Source organism: Leptopilina boulardi, unplaced genomic scaffold (genome assembly GCF_019393585.1).
Source record: "Leptopilina boulardi isolate dan_hultmark-lab unplaced genomic scaffold, ZJU_Lbou_2.1 LbouV2_266, whole genome shotgun sequence".
Classification (NCBI taxonomy): domain Eukaryota; kingdom Metazoa; phylum Arthropoda; class Insecta; order Hymenoptera; family Figitidae; genus Leptopilina; species Leptopilina boulardi.
The window spans coordinates 1,605,288-1,627,633 of record NW_026137825.1 but is presented as its reverse complement, the minus strand read 5'-3'; the positions used below and the strand labels follow the sequence as shown (position 1 = coordinate 1,627,633).

The 22,346-nt window shown below is 21.8% G+C and overlaps 1 protein-coding gene across 2 annotated transcripts; it reads left to right on the top strand.

The window, feature by feature from the left end:
* The first annotated feature begins 43 nt into the window (after positions 1–43).
* LOC127281375 (exportin-5) lies at positions 44–19,546 on the top strand. 2 transcript variants are annotated; one of them, XM_051305063.1, is made up of 11 exons: positions 44–156; positions 3,811–4,519; positions 4,700–5,008; positions 5,441–5,988; positions 9,051–9,521; positions 9,617–10,004; positions 11,558–11,818; positions 12,035–12,158; positions 14,555–14,888; positions 15,095–15,464; positions 19,327–19,546. In XM_051305063.1, exons 2-11 carry the CDS (start codon positions 3,833–3,835, stop codon positions 19,486–19,488), a joined length of 3,654 nt encoding a protein of 1,217 aa, XP_051161020.1. In that variant the 5' UTR covers positions 44–156; positions 3,811–3,832; the 3' UTR covers positions 19,489–19,546. The 2 variants fall into 2 exon arrangements, with proteins under 2 accessions (XP_051161020.1, XP_051161019.1); XM_051305062.1 differs by having other exon boundaries at positions 136–297.
* The last annotated feature ends 2,800 nt before the right edge of the window (positions 19,547–22,346 follow it).

Sequence of the window (22,346 nt, the reverse complement as noted above, 5' to 3'; positions counted from 1 at the left end):
AGCGCGAATTTAAAGGTTAGGTTGTCCACAGGTGCGCGACGACGACTTTTCGAATTTTGTCCAGAAGAGGGCGATTAAATCGACATGCGCGATTGAACGGTGCCGCCGCATCCCGTGGTGGATTGTGTGGAAAATCCAAGAAAACTATATAATCTGGTAAATAAATCAATTTTTTTTTCTCATCATAAATTTCCTTATAATTGAAAAAGGATAATTTGTGAAATAAGCAACAAGTTTATTGCTTTTTTTTTTGTTGGAATAAATCTCATTTTTCCAATTTATGAACACATTTTTGGGGTGAGTTTTTTTTTCATTTCTACACTACTGTCACAAGGCATGGTCGGCGTGCACGCCGATGTCGTCCAGTAAATTTCTCCCCACGTTCTTGTATTTTTTTTTTCACCTCTTTTTTTTGAAACTCCAATTTTTTGGTTATTTAATAAAAATCTGTTTTTTGTTTTTTTTTTTTTAATTACAAATTCTTTTCTCCTGATGATTGTTTCGCTATAAAAATTGTGATGAAAAGTCAACAGGTCGACGCTTTGTAGACGATGTTTCTAGATATTCACTAGGTATTATAAATAAAATATAATATTTTTGCCGTATTATACCTTACTTTTCTAGGTTATGTGAGGTTAGTTTTAGAATTTGAATGAAAATTTTGAGATTTAATTATTAATTTTGTATCATAGTGAAAATTTCTCGAAAAAAAACGATTAACCAATATTGTTAGGGTATTGAATCATCTCTGTTATTTTTTTTTTTTGCAATAAAATAATTGTTTTGCAAATTAAAAATTTCGGGCAAAAATTGGTTATTCGAAAGTAAAATAAAATTTTATGACATTGTTTTAGTATTTATTTTTTAATTTTGCAAATATTAAAAATATCGCGGATATTGATTATTAAAATGTAAAATAATTTTATTATTTGATGCTATTGTTTTAGTATTTTTTTCAGATAAAATAATTATTCACAATGTTTAAAAATATTGAGAAAATGATTTAATTATTAATAAAATAATTTTATTTCGACTTTTATTTTACATTTAAAAAAAAAAATTTTTTAAATAAAATATATTTTTTTAAAGTATAAAATGCAGATCTTCTTTAGATCTTTTTTATTTCAATTATTTAACAAATTTTTAATTAAAATTCTTCACTAAATTAATTTTTTTTTTTAATAATTTTAATGAAATTCATCACAAATTCAATTATTTTAAAAGTATTTTTCAATTAAAATTTTTATAAAATTTAACAATTTGTTTATTATTTAAAAAAAATATCAAATAAAATTACCAAAAAAATTTTAATTCAAAATCAAAAATTAATTCAAAAGCAAAGAAAAATCAATTATTTTCAAAATTTTTAATACAAAATCTTTTAAAATTTATTTAGTTTCCAAATTTTTAATTTAAAATCAAATAAAATTCAATTAGTAACCAAAATTTCATTTCAAAATCAATTTAAATTCAATAATTATCAAAAATTTTAATTCAAATTTAATTATTATTAAAATTTTCAATTAAAAATCAACTAAAATTTAATTACTATCGAAAATTTCAATTGAAATTCAATAATTATAAAAAATTTCAATTCAAAATTAATTATTATTAAAATTTTCAATTCAAAATCAATTAAAATTTAATTATTTTCCAAAATTTCAATTGAATTTCAATTATTTTCAAAGTTTTTAATTTAAAATCAAAGAAAATTCAATTATTATCAAAATTTTCAAATCAAAAATTAACTAAAATTGAATTATTACTACTAAATTAATTATTTTTAATAATTTTAACGAAATTCATCACAAATTTAATTATTTCAAAATTATTTTTCAATTAAATTTTTTATAAAATTTAACAATTGTTTTTAATTTAAAAAAATATCAAATGAAATTACCAAAAATTTTCAATTCAAAATCATAAATTAATTCAAAATCAAAAATAGTTCAATTATTTTTAAAAATTTCAATTCAAAATCAATAAAAATTCAATTATTTCTTTTTTTCTTTATTATTATTAATTATTTCTTTTCATTTTTTTTTCTTTTGTAAGCCCGTCTATTTTGAAATAAATAAATAAATTATTATTCAAAATTACAATTCAAAATTAATTATTATCAAAATATTCAATCAAAAATCAACTAAAATTAAATTATCCAAAATTTCAATTCAAAATCAAAGAAAATGGAATTATTTTCCAAATTTTTAATTTAAAATCAAGTAAAATTCAATTATTTACAAAATTTCAATTCAAAATCAATAAAAATTCAATTATTATCCAAAATTTCAATTCAAAATTAATTTTTATCAAAATATTCAATTCAAAATCAACTAAAATTAAATTATTATCCAAAATTTCAATTAAAATCTAATTATTTTCCAAAATTTTAATTGAAAATCAAAGAAAATTCAATTATTTTCAAAATTTTCAATTCAAAATAAACTAAAATTCAATTATTTTCCAAATTTTCAATTTAAAATTAAATAAAATTCAATTATTTTCCAAAATTTCAATTTAAAATTAAATAAAATTCAATTATTTTCCAAAATTTCAATTCAAAATTGATTATTATCAAAATATTCAATTCAAAATCAACTAAAATTCAATTATTATCCAAGTTTTAATTAAAATTTATTTATTTCCCAAAATTTCAATTCAAAATCAAAGAAAATTCAATTATTTTTAAAATTTTCAATTCAAAATCAACTAAAATTCAATTATTTTCAAAATTTTCAATTTAAAATAAACTAAAATTCAATTATTTTCAAAATTTTCAATTCAAAATAAACTAAAATTCAATAATTATCCAAAATTTCAATTCAAAATTAATTATTATCAAAATTTTCAATCAAAAATCAACTCAAATTGAATTATTATCCAAAATTTCAATTATAATTCAATTATTTTCAAAAATTTGAATGTAAAAGCTTCTAAAATTTAATTATTTCTAATATTTTCCATCGAAAATTATTTGAAATTTAATTAATTTTAATTTAATTTAATTTAATTTCATAAAAATGGTTTTCAAATTATTCTATTTTTGTCCGCAATTTCTAATAAATTTTTTTAATGAAATCATAAAAAAAATTTTAATTAAAAATCACTTGAAGTTGAATTAATTTCAAAAATCTCAATTGTAAATCTTTGAAAATTCATTTACATTTAAAAAATGTTATCTAAAATTATTTGATAAATTATTTTTAGTTCTGTAAAATTTAATTATTGTCTGAAAATTAACAAAATCTTTTGAAATTCAATTATTTCTAAAAATTTCAACTTTAACCCTTCCAAAAGTATTATTATTTAAAAAAAAAATTTTTTATTTAAAAATCTGTAAAATATTTTTGTTAAAATGAAAAAAATCGTCTTTTTCGCCTTTTTTTTGGAATATAAATCGACTAAAACGACATATTTTTTTTGTGCCTTTAAGTCGGATCCGAGGCTTATATTTTAAAAAATTAATAAATAATAAAATAAATCATAAATAAATATTAAAAAAAATAAATAATAATAAATAAAATAAATAATACCTAATAAATAAAATAAATAAAATAATAAATAAAATAAATAAACAAAAAGTGATATTAAAAATTTCCTAAGCGATTAACTTCGATTATTAATAGCGATAAGTCACTGACCTTTACACTATTTATATCAAACTAATTTTTACAAATGTTTTCGATTTCATTTAAAAATTAATTTAAAAAAAAAAATTGTCTATTTTCGTCATGAGAAAATTAATTAATTTAATTTCGATTGTCAGCCAAAAGAATAAAATTCCTTTTGTTTTTTTTTTTTTTTTTGCAGTTTAGAGTTTAAAAATTAAAGAATGGATTTTGGCGTTGGTGATGTCGCTCAAACATCGGCGGAGCTTGCTCGTGTTGTTGAGGTGATGATGTCGCCCAATGTACCACATCAACAACGTCTTGAAGTTTACAGTGCATGCGAAAGATTTAAAGAATCATCGCCATTATGCGTACAATGTGGATTGTATCTTGCTCAAAAATCACCAGATCGCAATTCAATTGTACGTCATTTTGGTTTACAATTACTTGAGCATTGTATAAAATATAGATGGACACAAATATCGCAATCGGAGAAAATTTTTATTAAAGAAAATTCAATGAAATTATTACAAGAGGGTACTGAACCATTATTACAAGAGGAGGCACACATTAAAGATGCATTGTCAAGGGTTATTGTTGAAATGATAAAACGTGAATGGCCACAACAATGGCCAACATTATTGGCAGAATTAAGTGAAGTTTGTACAAGGGGTGAAAGTCAAACTGAACTTGTTTTACTTGTATTTCTTCGACTTGTTGAAGATGTTGCATTATTACAAACATTAGAATCAAATCAAAGGCGAAAGGATATTTATCAGGCGTTAACAACAAATATGGCGCAAATATTTGCATTTTTCCTGAGATTAATGGAACAACATTTTTCTGAATTTCAAAAACAAACGAATCTTGGAAGAAATACAGAAGCAGCGGCACACAGTGGCGTTGTTAGGGTAATGAAAATTTTAATTTACATATTTGAAAATAAACTTCAAATCTCTATTATTAATTTTTTTTGGCAGAGATTGTTGAAAAATTTTCATAAATTTTGCAATTATTTGGAAATTTGTCATTTTTCTATTTTATTTATTGGTTTTTTTTTGGTTTTTTTTTTTTTTTTAATTTTTTTACAGGCGGTTTTGAAAACGCTGACAGGATTTGTTGAATGGGTTTCGATAAATCATATAATGGCGGATGAGGGTCGTCTATTGCAGATTCTTTGTCTACTTTTGGGAAATCAAGTGTTTCGATGTTCGGCAGCCGAATGTCTTTTACATGTTGTCGATAGAAAAGGAAAAGCCGATGATCGAAAGCAATTAATGATTTTATTTACAGAAGAGGCACTTCGTTGTATTTATGTTGCAGCAACTGCTGCACCACCTCCTCCTGGACCCAATGATCTCTATGAAAGTCATTATCTATTCTTAAAGAAACTCACTCAGGTATATTATTTTTGAAATTCATTTTCTATTTTTTTTTAGCAGAATTTTTACAATATTGAAAAATTCTGAAATATCTCAAATTTTCTCTATTTGCCGTTGGAATTTTTAATTTTAATTCATGGAAATTTCAGGCTTTGAAGTTTACTTTTATTACTAATTTTGGCCAAAAGCCATACTAAATGCTACTTTATTCAGAAAATAATTTTAAAACACAAAATTCAGGAATTTTTAAATTTTTTTTAAATTTTGGGATTTTTTTTTTAAATTATACATTTTTATACATTTCTTAGTCTCTTATTACGCTTTGAAGTCTAAAAAATTTATTTTGATTAAATTTCTTAATTTTTTTATGCTATTAATTATATAATTGAATTTTTTATTTAATTAAATTTAGTTAAATAAGAAAATTTTATATTTAATTGAAATTTCCAGGTATTAATTGGAATGGCAACGCAATTATGTTTATTGTGGGGTAAAGACGATAGTTCAGGAATTCGTCCGACAAATTTTAATATATTTCTCGATACTGTCATTCATTTTACAATGCATTCCAATTTGACATTAACGCATTTAGCAAATTCAATTTGGATATTATTCTTTAAGCATGAGCAAATAAAAATTGATTCATTATTATTGACATATGTACCAAAATATATTGAAAGCACTGGACCAAAATTAATAAAAGTCACATATTCAAATGGAAGACAAGCAAATGGAACATCGGCATTGTATTTTGATTCTGATTATGATACTGAGGAGGAATTTAAAATATTTTTCCATCGTTTTCGAATGGATTTATTGGAGGGTTTTCGTAATGCAACAATGGTTGCGCCATTGGTGACATTTGCTTATGTTCAACATTGGTTAACGGCAAAAATTACCAAGGGAATGAATGATATTGGATATAAATGCGATCCAAATGATCGTGAATATTTAGAATGGGAAGCACTTGCAAATGCATTGGATTCCGTTGTTTCGAGGTTTGTATTTTCTTTTTTTTTATAAATTATATAATAATAAAATGCTTTGTCTGTCCTTCTGTCCTAACTTGAAGTTGGCCTTTTCTGATTTCACGTGTTTTTTTGAATAGTAATCTTATGACGTGTCAAATTTTGACAATTCTTTTTCTCATTTTTGCCAAAGTTGTATAATTGTGTTTCCCAATTTCGGAATAAGTTTCTTTAAAATTCCAAATTCGAAAATTCAATTCACGAAGCTGAAGTACACAACGTTTACCAACGAAATTTTTTTTAAAGTTGTATATTGATTCAAAAATTGTAAACAAATACAAAAAATTTATATTGAGAAAAAAGATGCGCCAGGAAATTTCGTACAAGATAGTAATTTGAAAAAAATTTATTTTTAAAAATTAATTTTTAAGGTACCAGGGGCCAACGAATACCTATTAAATATTAATTATAAACAGGCCTCGAATCAACTTAAAGACACAAAAAAGTCGTTTTAGTCGATTTATATTCCAAAAAAAAGTGGATTTGTTTTTTATTTTAACAAAAATATTTTACAGATTTTTAAATAAAAATTGTTTTTTTTTAATAATAATCCTTTTCGATGGGTTAAAGTTGAAATTTTTAGAAATAATTAAATTTCAAAAGATATTGTTAATTTTCAAACAATTATTAAATTTTACAGAACTAAAAATAATTTATCAAAGAATTTTTGGAAAACATTTTTTAAATTTAATTGAATTTTCAAAGATTTAAAATTGAGATTTTTGAAATTAATTGAAACTTTAAGTGTTTTTTAATTAAAATTTTAGATGATTTCACTAAAAATTTATTAGAAAATGCGGACAAAATACAATAATTTGAAAACCATTTTTATGAAATTATATTAAATTAAATTAAAATTAATTAAATTTCAAAAAATTTACGATGGAAAATTTTAGAAATAATTAATTTTTAGAAGCTTTTAAATTCAAATTTTTGAAAATAATTGGATTTTAATAGAAATTTTGGATAATAATTCAATTTTAGTTGATTTTTGATTGAAAATTTTGAAAATAATTACATTTTATTTAATTTAAAATTGAAAATTTTGGGTAATAATTGAATTTTATTTGATTTTGAAATGAAAATTTGGAAAATAATTGAATTTTCTTTGATTTTGAATTGAAATTTTGGAAAATAATTGAATTTTTTTTGATTTTGAATTAAAACCTTTGAATATAATTGAAATTCAATTGAAATTTTGGAAAATAATTAAATTTCAATTGAAATTTTGGACAATAATTTAATTTCAGTTCATATTTGATTGAATAATTTGATAATAATTAATTTTGAATTGAAATTTTGGAAAATTATTGAATTTTATTTGATTTTAAATTTGGAAAATAATTGAATTTCAGTTCATTTTGAATTGAAAATTTTGGAAAATAATTGAATTTTAATTGAAATTGGATAATAAACTATTTTTATGAAATTAAATTAAAATTAATTAAATTTCAAATAATTTTTGATGGAAAATTTTAGAAATAATAAAATTTTAGAAGATTTTAAATTCAAATTTTAGAAGATTTTAAATTCAAATTTTTTAAAATAAATGAATTTTAATTTAAATTTTGAATAATTCAATTTTAGTTGATTTTTGATTGAAAATTTTGATAATAATTAATTTTTAATTGAAATTTTGGATAATAATTTAATTTTAGTTGATTTTGAATTCAATATTTTGATAAAAATTAATTTTGAATTAAAATTTTGGATAATAATTAAATTTTTATTGATTTTAAATTGAAAATTTGGAAAATAATTGAATTTTCTTTGATTTTGAATTGAAATTTTGGAAAATAATTTAATTTTCTTTGATTTTTGATTGAAAATTTTGATAATAATTGAAATTGAATTAAAATTTGGGAAAATAATTAAATTTCAATTGAAATTTTTTGACAATAATTTGATAATGAGTATTTTGAATTGAAATTTTTGAAAATTATTGAATTTTGTTTGATTTTAAATTGAAAATTTGGAAAATAATTGAATTTTAGTTGATTTTGAATTGAAAATTTGGTAAATAATTGAATTTTCTTTGATTTTGAATTGAAATTTTGGAAAATAATTTAATTTTCTTTGATTTTGAATTGAAATTTTGGAAAATAATTAAATTTCAATTGAAATTTTGAACAATAATTTGATAATAATTAATTTTGAATTGAAATTTTGGAAAATTATTTAATTTTATTTGATTTTAAATTTGGAAAATAATTGAATTTCAGTTCATTTTGAATTGAAAATTTTGGGAAATAATTGAATTTTAATTGAAATTTTGGATAATAATTTAATTTAAGTTCATTTTTGATTCAAAATTTGGATAATAAAATTTTGAATAGAAATTTTTGAAAATAATCAAATTTCATTGTATTTTAAATTGAAAACTTGGTAAATAATTAAATTTTAAATTGAAAATTTTGGATAATTATTGGATTTTGAATTGATTTTGAATTAAAATTTCGGGTTATAATTGAATTTTAGTTTATTTTGAATTGAAATTTTCAAAAAAATAATTCAATTTTATTGTGATATTTTTTTTTTAAATTATAAACAATTGTTAAATTTCATAAAAAATTTTAATTGAAAAATAATTTTGATATAATTGAATTTGTGATGTATTTCATTAAAATTATTAAAAAATAATTAATTTAGTGAAGAATCATTTTAGTTCCAAATTTGTTAAATAATTGAATTGAAGAAGATCTGAAGAAGATCTACATTTTATACTAAAAAAATGTATTTTATTTACATTTTTTTTCAAATGTAAAAAAAAATGTCGCATTTTATTAAAATAAATCGATAAAAGTCGTATTTTTGAAAAAAAAGTCGGAAAAAGTCGTATAATCCGAGGGCCTGTATATAATTTTCATTATTATCATTTAATATATAATAATATTCTAATAAATTAAATTATTATTAATAATATTAATCTTTAATTTTTTTATAACAAACAATTAAATACTCAATTTGACGCGCGTTTAATTTTGCTAGTTCATTTAATAATTAAAAATTTCATTCTCTTTTTTTTTTCGAAGGATTTTACTTGTGAATGAAAGGCCAAATGTTCAAAATGGATTACAATTATTGGAATTATGTTTGAGTTATAATCCACGTGATCCATGGCTTTTATCGAGTTTACTCTCATGTATTAGTGCATTATTTGTATTTCTTTCAATGTCAACTGGTTCAATGGCAATGCCAGGTGTTGCAATATTACCGCGTGTTCTTGAAAAAATATTTGCCGCTTTAGTTTATATGGAACCTGGTGAAACCAAAGAAACACGTTCAAAATCAACAAAAACTGTTAGACGACACGCTGCTAGTTTAATGGTGAAAATTGGCTATAAATATCCATTATTATTGTTACCTGTTTTTGAACAAATTCACACGACTGTTCGCGGTTTGGTACGTGAACCAAGTCAATTATCACGAATGGAAAGTGTCTTTTTGTACGAGGCATTGCTTTTAATTTCAAATCATTTTTGTGATTACGAGAGACAAACGAGGTATGAATTATTTATTATTTGTTTTTGGTAAATTATAGTGTTATATAAATTATAATTAATTGTAATATTGAGAAAATTTTTTTATTTTTTTGTAGATTTGTCGCAGAGGTGATTGGCGAGGCAGCGACGAGATTTGTGACAATTGGAACGGAGGCATTTAAGGGGCCATTGGAACTGATAAGATTTATTGGCTTAGATCAAATGCCAGTGGAAAATGGCTACGACGATCCAGCGGGAATTAATCGTTCGGATTTGATGTATTGTATTTTGACTGTAATGAGTGTTGTGAAACGATGCTCGATTCCTGAGGATCCGGATCGTGCGGCACGCGGTGGATTTGTTGGTGCACTTAGTGAAAGTGGAAATCCAGTTTATAGAAATCCATCAACACCTCATATTGTGCCGGTGTTGAGGACATTTTTTGAATTTTTACGATCGATGAATGCACTTTTTACACCGCCTGCACTTGCTCTTCTCTCCGAGGTATTATTTTTTTATTAATTATTAATTTAATTAGGGTCAGCCGGGGTAAATCCGAACGCTAATTATTTCAGCTTAATTAAAATTTTTAAAAATAAGTTCGATATGAGAATTTTTACCTCAGATCCTCTTCAAGAGATTCTAAGTATTATCCCATTTTTCGTTTGTTAATTAGCAACAGCATAAACAAAGATAACGAGTATTGCAAAAAAAAGATTGAAAATCAAAGATGACACTCTTTCAGTATTTTGTCTCGTATTTGAAGAAAAAGAAGCTAAAAATTTATTTTATTATTTATAATTGTTTGTTATGAATACTAGAACAGAAACTATTTTTCATTTTTGCCTTCTGTAAAATTTTATTAATAATATCAGACCGTTCGTATATTTACCCGGGAAAATTGGAAAACCGGGGTAAATCCGAACGGTATTTTCAATCATTTTTTTTTACATCAAAGCCACACAAAATTGTTTTTATTTCATTACACTATTATTTTAACATTATAAAAGTACGTAGAAAAAAGTTTTTCTTTCTATACGTATCCTCGTTAGTAATTAATAAGCAGAAACTTAATCTCTATTCTCTCGAAGGAGTGTTTCAATTTTTTTTGCCAAATGGTTTGTTGAAAAAAGTTTTTCAGGATCTTAATAAAATTTGGTATTCTACGGTTTTTGGAGTCGCTAATTACCAATTTGAAGTCAGTTTTTCAAAATTCAAAATGGCGGACGAGAATTAAAAAATTCATTGGATTCGCTCGAAAATTGTTACTCGGGGGGTTTCAGGGTTAGCAAATTTGATCATTTTTAAAAATAAGTTTTAGGAAAGTCCGCCATTTTGAATTTAAAAAATTTCACTTTTATTTTTGTATTTACATTCAATCACTCCAAAATACTTTCTATAGCAAGTTTTGCAAAAATCCGTTATGATTTGATAAAGTTATTGAAGGTTTTAATTGTGTAATGCATTTTAATTTTTAACCTGTTTGATTTTTGTATTTATATATGATGCATTATTACATAATAGGTTTATTATCGTATTTTTTTTGAGTTTTTATATAAGTTTAACAATTGCAATACTTTAAATTTATTTTCCCTAAGATTTTTCTGAAATACAGTGGCGTTCGTATTTACCCCGGTATTTTAGGAAAGTTGCAAAGTATCGAGGTAAATACGAACGCTAAGTTTCCTGCGATTGTAATTTATCAAAAATTTTTTCTACCCCATAAAATTGTTCTATGGAAGTAAAGTAACAACTTCATGCACCAGAATACCGGAAGTATTTTTTTTTTTTAAAGAAAAAACTTATGTTATTGTTGAAACTTACTAAAAGCGTTCGGATTTACCCCGGTTGACCCTATTAATTTATTTATTAATATTAAACTTAGGCCTTGGATTATGCGACTTATAATTTATTTCTAAAAATAATATTATTTAGGTAATAATTTAATTTTTAATTCATTTTTGAATTACTATTAGTTTTTTTTGTATTTGATTTAAATTTAAAAATATTTTCTTTTTAGATTGAAAAATAGAAAATTGTTTTTTTTTTTTTTTCAGGGATACAGAGGCGTTTTTGGTCTTCTTGAATCTGAGAGAGCACATTTATTGGGTTTAAATACGTCTAATAATAATGACGCGGCTGTTGAATCAGATTATACAGCAACTCCGCCATTAGCAAGAATGCAATCATTTTTAAGTAATATTCACGATCATTGCTATCATATGTTGGGCAGTGGTTGTCATACTATTGGAAGAGATTTATATCAAATTCCTGGATTTGCGCACGCACTTTTAAATTCCGTTTTTTCCAATATGGAGGTAATATTCCTTTTTTTAATTCTATTTTTTCTGTTTTTTTTCTATTTTTTTTTTTAATCTTTTCTAATTTTTTTTTCTATTTTGTTTCAATTTTTTTCTCTTTTTATTTGAAATTTCTTTCTTTTGTGTCTGTTGCGTGTATTTTTTTTTTGTTTTCTTAAATATTTTCCACTATTTTTTAAATGTATTATACAATTATTATTTTCCAATTTGTAGGTCATTCCAGATCATCGATTACGTCCAATTATTCGTGTTTTTATGAAGCCTTTTGTATATTTTTGCCCGCCAGCGTTTTATGAAACAGTTCTTGTTCCTGTTTTGGCTCACGTATCGACTCACAGTAAGTTTTGTTTTTTTTTTCCAAATAAAATTCATTATTCATTGTTTACTTTGAATAATTAATTTCAAAATTAGAAGGAAAATTATTTTTATTTACAAATAAAAAAGAAGCTCATGAATTTCTTATAAAAATCATTAATAAGAATTTTGATTTTAAAGAAATATTTTATTAGAAATAATTATATTTATTCGAATTTCACATTTTTCGAATAAAAAATTTGACAGAATTTTATTTTATACGAATTTTTACATAAAAAAAAATTTTAGCTAACGAATTTTTGAGAGAATGTTTATTTTACAGTCATTTTCTTTACATGACTTTTTATTTTAAAAGAATTTCAATTTAACATAGGCCTTGGATCGACTTAAAGGCACAAAAAAAATGTCGTTTTAGTCGATTTATATTCCAAAAAAAAAAGTCGAAAAACTCGATTTTTTTATTTTAACAAAAATATTTTACAGATTTTTAAATAAATTTTTTTTTTTTTTTAATAATACTTTTGGAAGGATTAAAGTTGAAATTTTTAGAAATAATTGAATTTCAAAAGATTTTGTTAATTTTTAGATAATAATTAAATTTTACAAAAGTAAAAATAATTTATCAAATAATTTTAGATAACATTTTTTAAATGTAATTGAATTTTCAAAGATTTACAATTGAGATTTTTAAAATTAATTGAACTTCAAGTGATTTTTAATTAAATTTTTTTGATGATTTCACTAAAAAAATTTATTAGAAATTGCGGACAAAAATAGAATAATTTGAAAACTATTTTTGTGAAATTAAATTAAATTAAAATTAATTAAATTTCAAAAAAATTTTCGATGGAAAATTTAAGAAATAATTTAATTTTAGAAGCAGTTAAATTCAAATTTTTGAAAATAATTGACTTTTAATTGAAATTTTAGATAATAATTCAATTTTAGTTGATTTTTGATTGAAATTTTAGATAATAATTCAATTTTAGTTGATTTTTGATTGAAAATTTTGATAATAATTAATTTTGAATTGAAATTTTGTAAATAATTGAATTTTATTTGATTTTAAATTGAAAATTTTAAAAATAATTGAATTTTAGTTGATTTTGAATTAAAAATTTTTTAAATAATTTAATTTTGTTTGATTTTGAATTGAAATTTTGGAAAATAATTGAATTTCAATTGAAATTTTGGACAATAATTTAATTTTAGTTGATTTTTGATTCAATATTTTGATAATAATTAATTTTGAATTGAAAATTTTGAAAATAATTAAATTTTATTTAATTTTAAATTGAAACTTTTGGGTAATAATTGAATTTTATTTGATTTTAAATTGAAAATTTGGGTAAATAAATGAATTTTATTTGATTTTGAATTGAAATTTTTGAAAATAATTGAATTTTATTTGATTTTAAATTGACTTATGATTTTGAATTTAAATTTTTTTATAATTTTATTTGATATTTTTTTTAAATTATAAACATTTGTTAAATTTTATAACAATTTTAATTGAAAAATAATTTTTAATTAATTGAATTTGTGATAAATTTCATTAAAATTATTAAAAATAATTAATTTAGTGAAGAATTTTAATTAAAATTTTTTTAAATAATTGAAATAAAGAAGATCTAAAGAAGATCTGCATTTTATTTTAAAAAAATATATATTTTATTTAAAAAAAAAATTTTCAAAATGTAAAAAAAAGTGGAAATAGTCGTTATTTCATTAAAATAAGTCGAAAAATGTCGTATAATCCGAAGTCATGTTTAAGCGAATTTTTGAATTTAACAGAATTCTCATTCAATTAAATTTTATATAATTCGAATTTTTAAATTTTGACAGAAATTCCAATTCACCGAATTTTAATTTGTCTGAATTTTTATTTGTACAAATTTTTAATGTATCCGAATTTTTGTTTGTACGAATTTTGTATTTATCCGAATTTTTATTTGTACGAATTTTTTAAGACGCCAAATTTTAATTTATCCGAAATTACAAATTGACCGAAGAAAAAAATCGACAGAAAAATTTCTGCGCAATTTTCAAAAAAAAACTTACCAATTTTCTTGATAATTTCTAATTGGTCAATTGTTTGAAAATTACGCCGAATTATTTCCGTCGATTGTTCGTTTGGTCAATTTGTAATTTTGGACAAATAAAAATTCGGCGTCTTTAAAATTCATATAAATTAAAAATTCGGACAAATTAAAATTCAGTGAATTGGAATTTCTGTCAATTTAAAAATTCGAATCAAATCAAAAATTCACCATTGTATTAAATAAATATATAAATAAATAAATAAGTAAATGATTCGATTAAATGGAAATTCCGTTGGATTAAAAAAATTCATTTAAATTTTTTATAAAATTTTAAAAAAAAGAAAAAAAAAGTTGATCAAATAATTTTTATTTATAGTGTGCCAAAGACTGAGTGCCAAATGGCAATATATGGCACAATTGTACGAGTCAGGGAGTCTTGACGAGGAAAATGCGGACACACAGGAAGTTATTGAAGATATGTTGAATAGAAATTTGACAAGGGATTTTGTCGATGTATTGAAAGTTGCTCTAGTTGGAGGAGCGGCAAGCGATGCATCGCCACCTGATTCCATGGACCAAGATAGCGGTGGAATGGCCGTTGATCCGCCAATTAGAGGAAATAGCATTGTCGCCGAGGCCGTTAGCGAATTGGGTTCCTTTGTCCTTAGACATCCATCAACATGTCACAGTGTTGTACTTTGCGTTCTTGGGTGAGAAAAATAATTAAAAATTTTTTTTTTTAAATCAATTCAATTGAAATAAATTTTTTTTGAAAATAACAGAAATATATTTAAAAAAAAAACGAAATTAGTTTTACCTTTGTAAAAGAAACAAATTAATAGTAAAAATTTTGTGAATTTAAAAGAAAAATTTTTTTTTATGGAAAATTGTAAAAAAAATTTTTTTTTTCTCTTAGGGCTTTGTCTTGGAACGATACGAATGCAAGTTTAAAAGCAACAATGCTAACTGGTCCAGTGGTTCGTGCATTGGCTGCCGATGGTAGTTTAACGCCTGAAATGGCAACTCATATAATGCGTGCAATACTCCAGGGACTTCAACTTCATGGTCAACATGAGGCAAATCAGGGTTCACTTGTCACATTGGGCGCACAAGTTTACGAATGTCTTCGGCCAAAATTCCCCTGTATTATTGAAGTTATGCAACAAATTCCCGGTATTAATCCAGCTGATTTGCAAAGATTCGATGAGAAAATGTCCGTTGTCAGTACAAGGGGGAATAAAGTCGAAAAAGGAAAGAAGGATCTTTTCAAAAAAATCACTAATCAGGTAGAAATTCAGTTATTTCACAAAAAAAAAAAAAAACTCACAATAATAGTTAATAATTAAAGGGGCGGTTCAAGTTCTACAAATTTAGATTCTACACCGTATAAATTCTACACGTTAAATTTTACAATGTTGTATTCTACATGAGTTCAATTTTGCACAATTTATTTGTTAAATTCTACACAGTTAAATTGCACACCGAAAAACTCTACACACATTCATATCTTCTATTATATTAAGTTAACAAATTTCGAAAAACAACACCTACCCCGTGACCTCGACACCGTCCTTGAAAAATCTATTTTCAAATAAATCAAAATACTTTGCATATATGCTTTTAGAAAATCTTACAAACTATTTTTATGTAACATCTTTTTTTAATTTTAACCCGAAATAGGGTTATTTTGCAATTTTAACCCGAAAAAGGGTTATTTTGCAATTTTATCCCGAAAAAGGGTTATTTTGCAATTTTTTAAGAATTTTTTGATTTTTTCAATTTTTTATTATTATTTTTTATTATTTATTGTTGTTTTTTCAATTTTTAGTTAGTAACCTATAATATTGTGTCTAATTTTAAGTGTCATTAAAATCAAATGTTTTTAACTTAATAATTTTAACATTTCTTAATTTAAAACGAAACATTTTCTATTATATTAAGTTAACAAATTTCGAAAAACGACACCGACCCCGTGACCTCGACACCGTCCTTGAAAAATCTATTTTCAATTATTTTCAAATAAATCAAAATACTTTGCATATATGCTGTTAGAAAATCTTACAAACTATTTTTATGTAACATCTTTTTTCAATTTTATGATAAATTTTATACAATATTAATAAGATATTAATTTAAAACATAAATTATAAATATAATATACATAAACTACAATAAGTAAACAACAATAAGTACAATTTTAACCGAGCGAGCGAGGAATACATCGCTAGTTTAAAAATAAAAATTAATTCGTTAAATTCCACACAGTTAAATTGTACACCGTTAAAGTCGACATACGTTTCTATTTAAAAATAAAAATAATTTTTTTAAATTCTACACAGTTAAATTGAACAACGTTAAACTCTGCACAAATTTGTTTTAAAAAAATGACAATTATTACTATAAAATTCTACACAGTTAAATTCTACAAAATTAATTTTTTTTTCGCAGTTTATTAGTTGTGTTAAATTCTGCACTGTTAAATTCTACACACGTTTAAATAATAAAAAAATATTAATTTTGTTAAATTCTACACAGTTAAATTGAACACCGTTAAATTCTGCACAAATTTATTTTGAAAAATGAAAATTATTACTGTAAAATTCTACACAGTTAAATTTTACAAAATAAATTTATAAATTTTCTTAAATTCTGCACTATTAAACTCTACACACGTTTATATAATAAAAAAATTAATTTTGTTAAATTCTACACAACTAAATTGAACATTGTTAAATTCTACACTAATTAGTTGATGGATAATTAAAATTTTTTTTTTTTAAATTCTACACAATTAAATTGCACACCGTTAAACTCTACACACGTTTATTATTTAAATGGGTCAGAATTTCTCAAACGGATCACCTAAAATTCAGAAACTTTTTTTTTTAGTCTCATTCTGTTTTCTCAACGGTTTCTTACACAAAATTGTGTGGGGAATTCAAAAAAAAAATTTAATTTTCTGTAGGACGTCAAGAACACTTTTTTTTTAATAACATTTTATAAATAAATAATATAAAAATCTATTAAATATGAAATTTTTTCAAAATAAAAATTATATTTAGAAACTACATTTTAAGACGAGAAAACCCCCCTTTTTTTTAATTGGTGAACAGGAACTCGAGAAAAAATTTTTTTTAAATAAGACTGCAAAAAATTTCAATTGTTTATAAATTTAACAAAAAAATTTTTTTTTACCTAAAAATTTTAGGGACTTATTTTTACCATGTAAGGAGTCAAAAGAAATGATTTTTGATTAAAAAAAAAAATTTCTGATTCCGTTTGAGAAATTATGACCCAAATATAAAAATAATTTTAATAAATTCCACAGAATTAAATTGCACACTGTTAAATTCTACACAAATTTATTTAAAAAAAAAATGGGAATCATTATTGTAAAATTCTACACATTCAAATTTAAATCGCTAAACTCTACACATTTTTTTAATTAGAAAAATTTGATTATTTTCAAGTCTATTTTACATATAATAATCGTGAATATCTTTCGTTCATTCTGTCCACACCTGAAGTTAGTATTTGTTATAGGTCTTTTGTTTTTTTTAAATATATTGTTTGACATTATTTTGTGTTGGTTAAAATTTTTCAATGTTTTTTTTGGCATTGTTTCGATAATTAATTTTGAATCGAAATTTTAAAAAATAATTGAATTTTATTTTATTTTAAATTGAAAACTTGGTAAATAATTGAATTTTAAATTGAAAATTTGAAAATTATTTAATTTTAGTTGATTGTTGATTGAAAATTTGAAAATAATTAATTTTAGTTGATTGCTGATTGAAAATTTTGATAATAATTAATTTTGACTCGAAATTTTGGAAAATAATAAAATTTTAATTGAAATTTTGGATAATAATTTAATTTAAGTTGATTTTGGATTAAAATTTCGGGTAATAATTGAATTTTAATTGAAATTTTCGATAATAATTTAATTTAAGTTCATTTTTAATTGAAAATTTCGATAATTAATTTTGAATTAAAATTTTAAAAAATAATTGAATTTTATTTCATTTTAAATTGAAAACTTGGTAAATAATTGAATTTTAAATTGAAAATTTTGAAAATAATTTAATCTTAGTTGATTGAAAATTTTGATAATAATTAATTTTAGTTGATTGTTGATTGTAAATTTTGATAATAATTAATTTTGACTCGAAATTTTGGAAAATAATTGAATTTTAATTGAAATTTTGGATAATAATTTAATTTAAGTTGATGTTGAATTAAAATTTCGGGTAATTTTTGAATTTTATTTAATTTTAAATTGAAAACTTGGTAAATAATTGAATTTTAAATTGAAAATTTGGAAAATAATTCAATTTTATATATAATTTAATAACATATAATAATAATTTTCATTATTATCATTTAATATGAAATAATATTCTAATAAATTTAAATTATTATTGATAATATTAATCTTTAATTTCTTTATAACAAACAATTAAGTTAAATTATTATTGATAATTATTGATAAAATTATTTTTTAATTAAGCTAACTAAGTTAAATTTAATATAACATTACCCGAATATTATTTTTTGATATATATTTGCGTTCATTTATTAACGTAAAGCTAATTTTTTTACCGAAATTTATAGAACTATTTTTTAATTTCTTTCAAATTTTTTTTTGCTAAAATATTGTAACGCATTGCCGTTACTTTCCCAAACAATAAAATTCGTTACTGTCAACGTGATTTTTTAAATAAATTTGTGTAGAATTTAACAGTGTGCAATTTAATTCTGTGGAATTTATTAAAATTATTTTTATATTTAAATAATAAACGGGTGTAGAGTTTAACGGTGTGCAATTTACTTGTGTATAATTAAAAAAATTTTTTTTTTTTTAATTATCCAACAACTAATTAGTGTAGAATTTAACGATGTTCAATTTAACTGTGTAGAATTTAACAAAATTAATTTTTTTTATTATATAAACGTGTGTAGAGTTTAATAGTGCAGAATTTAACAAAATTTATAAATTTATTTTGTAGAATTTATACGGTGTAGAATTTAAATGTGTAGAACTTGAACCGCCCCATAATTAAATTGCAATTTATAAATTGCTAATTTTTTTTTTTTTTAATTTATAAAAAAAAAAACAAATATTAAATTCACTTTTTTTCCCCCCAGCTTATCGATAAAAATATTGGACAGCTTTATCGAAAAGAAGTGAAAATTGCAAATTTGCCACGTCTTCAAATACCGAAGAAAAGTGAATTTATTCGCGTAGATGAAATATCGAAAAATTCTAGTGAAACTGGTCTTGCTGTTCTCTTTGCTGGACCCACGTAGCATACGGAGTCATCAGTTGGTTTAGCTCAATAAACAAAGAGGAATAAAAAAAAAAAAATCCAACTCTCTCTCGCCCTCTTTGAGTGAATAAAATTTTATCTCACAACAGAGATTAGAGGTGATATTTCTATATTATATATATAAAAAAAAAAAAAAATTTTGAACTTTATTCAAGATCGAAATGAAAATATTTTCTACGATTTTGCATTTAAAGCTTTATAAATAGCAGAAATTGCACGATTTTTTTTTCTATTTATTTTCAAATTTAATTTTCGGTTATAATATTGAAAGAAGCGTTTTTTAAAAAATTAAATTTTCCTTTTTTTTTAAAAAAAAAAGGGGAATAATTTTCTTACGGGAAAAATGAAATGATACAAAAAAGGAGAATCGACTTTTATATATAAATAATTATTATTGAAAGTGATCATTTCAAAAAAAAAAAAAAAGTGTGCGTGCTGTATTTGTTCAAGTTTTTTTTTTACAATGAAATTTTTGTATCAATTTTTTTTTTGATTTGTTTTTTTAAATTCTACTTTTTGTCAAGTTTTTTGAAATAGAAAAAAAAGAGAGAAATTTTTTCTCTTTTTTTTAAATATCGGTGCTTAAAAAGTAACTAGAATTCTGTTATATTCTTGTTTCGTTTACTTTTAAAAAAAAAAAAATTTTTTTTTATCGTTAGCTTTGAGATTTCAATGCAAAAAGCACTGAAATTCTGAAGAAAAAAAAAATTGTCCTCGCAGTCATTAAAAAAAATTAATTGTTCTTTTATTTCAATTCGTTCGGCAAATTTTTTGCAGGCCAAAAAAAAAAACCCGAATTTTTTAAATTTTTATTTTTAAAAATTGTTTCCTTGGCGGGAAGAAAAAAAAAAAAAAGAGAAAAGATTATTTACGTTTAAGATTAAATTCTTTTTTTTGCACAAAAATGCATTTATTGATGAATGGATGAAAGAAAGAAAGAAAAATAAAAAGTCTTTGTGAATTTAGTGAAAAAAAATGAAATCACATTTTTTTTTGTAATTTAATTCCCATTATCATTCACGTTCATTATAAAAATAATATAGAACATAAAATAAATTTTTGTAAAAAAATAAATCAGCTATTATTAATCTTAGGATATAGAATTTTTTCTTAAATTTTCTAAACGTTCCAAGAAAAAAAATAAAAAAAATAAAAATTAGAGTATAAGTGAACGAAAGTATTATAATATACTGAAAGATAATAATAATAAGAAAAAAGAAGCCATCAATCGAATCGAGAAATTGATTTATTTTGCAACAATCGATTATATTTATTACAATTTCATATTTTGAGATTCCGTTTCAATTAACATATTTTTTTTATAATTAAAAATTAATTTTTTTCATTTTAAATTAAAATTTACAAAAAATTTTTCCCTCTTTAATTTTAATATTAGAAAAAAATATTTTAAAGCATAAAAGTGAGATAAAATTTCTGATTTTTGAATTTTAATATTAAAAAAAATATTTCAATTTATAATTAAAATTAAAAAAAAAAATTATAAAATAAAGGAGAAATATTTTTTTTCCTGGGCACAAAAAAATAAAACTTTTTTTTTGTGGAAGTTTTATGCAAATTGCACCGGAAGCTCAATTACAATATTAATTGTTATTTACAAAGATATTTATAAATAATTACAAATCGATACGGTAAAAAGGCCTCTCTTGTGAAAAGTCGATTTGCTTTGGGAAATTCTTTTTTTTTTTTTTTTTTTATATTGTACATTTTATTATATAAATAGTGAAGCAAATGATGCGAAAGAAAAATCTTTCTACTTTCAGTTTTTAACTTCACTTTTAAAAAGAAAAGAATGTTTTTCCGGTTCCCAAAAATACATACATACACACACACATACGTAATATTAACAAGTAACAACATTTTTCGTCGGGAAAAAAAAGAATTTATTTTTTCTCAAAATTCGAATGATATAAATACGTATATTATTGCAATCGATTAAAAAATTCGATTTAAGCTGCCAACAACCATTCATTCATTTATCATTATCATCATCATCATCATTGTACATCAGTTTTTTTTTTTTTTTAAATAGATCAATAATCTTGTATATATTGTACTGTAATAAATAAATGCATTGACAATAATATTTTAGGATATGTAGATTTTTTTTTTTTTTAAATTGCACCATTTAATCGTGAGTTAATTAAAAAATTTTTTTTTGGAAATTAATCCTATTTATATACACTTGTAAAAAGGTAATTAAAAAATAGATTAAAAATTATTTCTGAATTTATTTCGATTTAGGAATTTATTTTTTTTCAATTTTAAAGTATTTTTTTTTGCATTTATCTTCAAATATAGAAATTTTCAAAAGGGAAAATTAGTTTTCTAATTTTAATATTTTGAAAAGGAAAAATTTTTTATTTCCGAAAAGTGCGAGAAATTGGAAAAATAATTAGCAAAGGCACAAGTGCGATTAGTTTTGCATATTTTTTTTTTTTTTTTTTATCTAAAATCAAAATATCGAGACGCAGGAATAAATTAATTTTGTTTGAATTTGCATTAGACAAAAATTTTTTTTATTTTATTTATTTAGTCATTTTTTTAATTATTTAGTTATTTTCTTATTTATTTAGTTTCTTTTTTTTTAATTATTTAGTTATTTTCTTATTTATTTAGTTTCTTTTTTTTTAATTATTTAGTTATTTTCTTATTTATTTAGTTATTTTTTTTTATTATTTAGTTATTTTCTTATTTAATTATTATTCGGTGAATTGAAAATTCTAACAAATTAATTTTAAAGCTTTAATCGTCTCAAAAATAGCTTCGAACATTTCATTTTTGGAAGACGTGTCTTACAAAATTATGACTATTATTTTG

Bases quoted from the DNA above. Each gene is read 5' to 3' on its own strand.
- LOC127281375 (XM_051305063.1), top strand. From the start codon at position 3,833: ATGGATTTTGGCGTTGGTGATGTCGCTCAAACATCGGCGGAGCTTGCT. The intron at 12,159-14,554 runs GTAAGTTTTGTT...TTTTATTTATAG, and splicing joins GGCTCACGTATCGACTCACA to TGTGCCAAAGACTGAGTGCC. The intron at 14,889-15,094 runs GTGAGAAAAATA...TTTTTCTCTTAG, and splicing joins GTTGTACTTTGCGTTCTTGG to GGCTTTGTCTTGGAACGATA.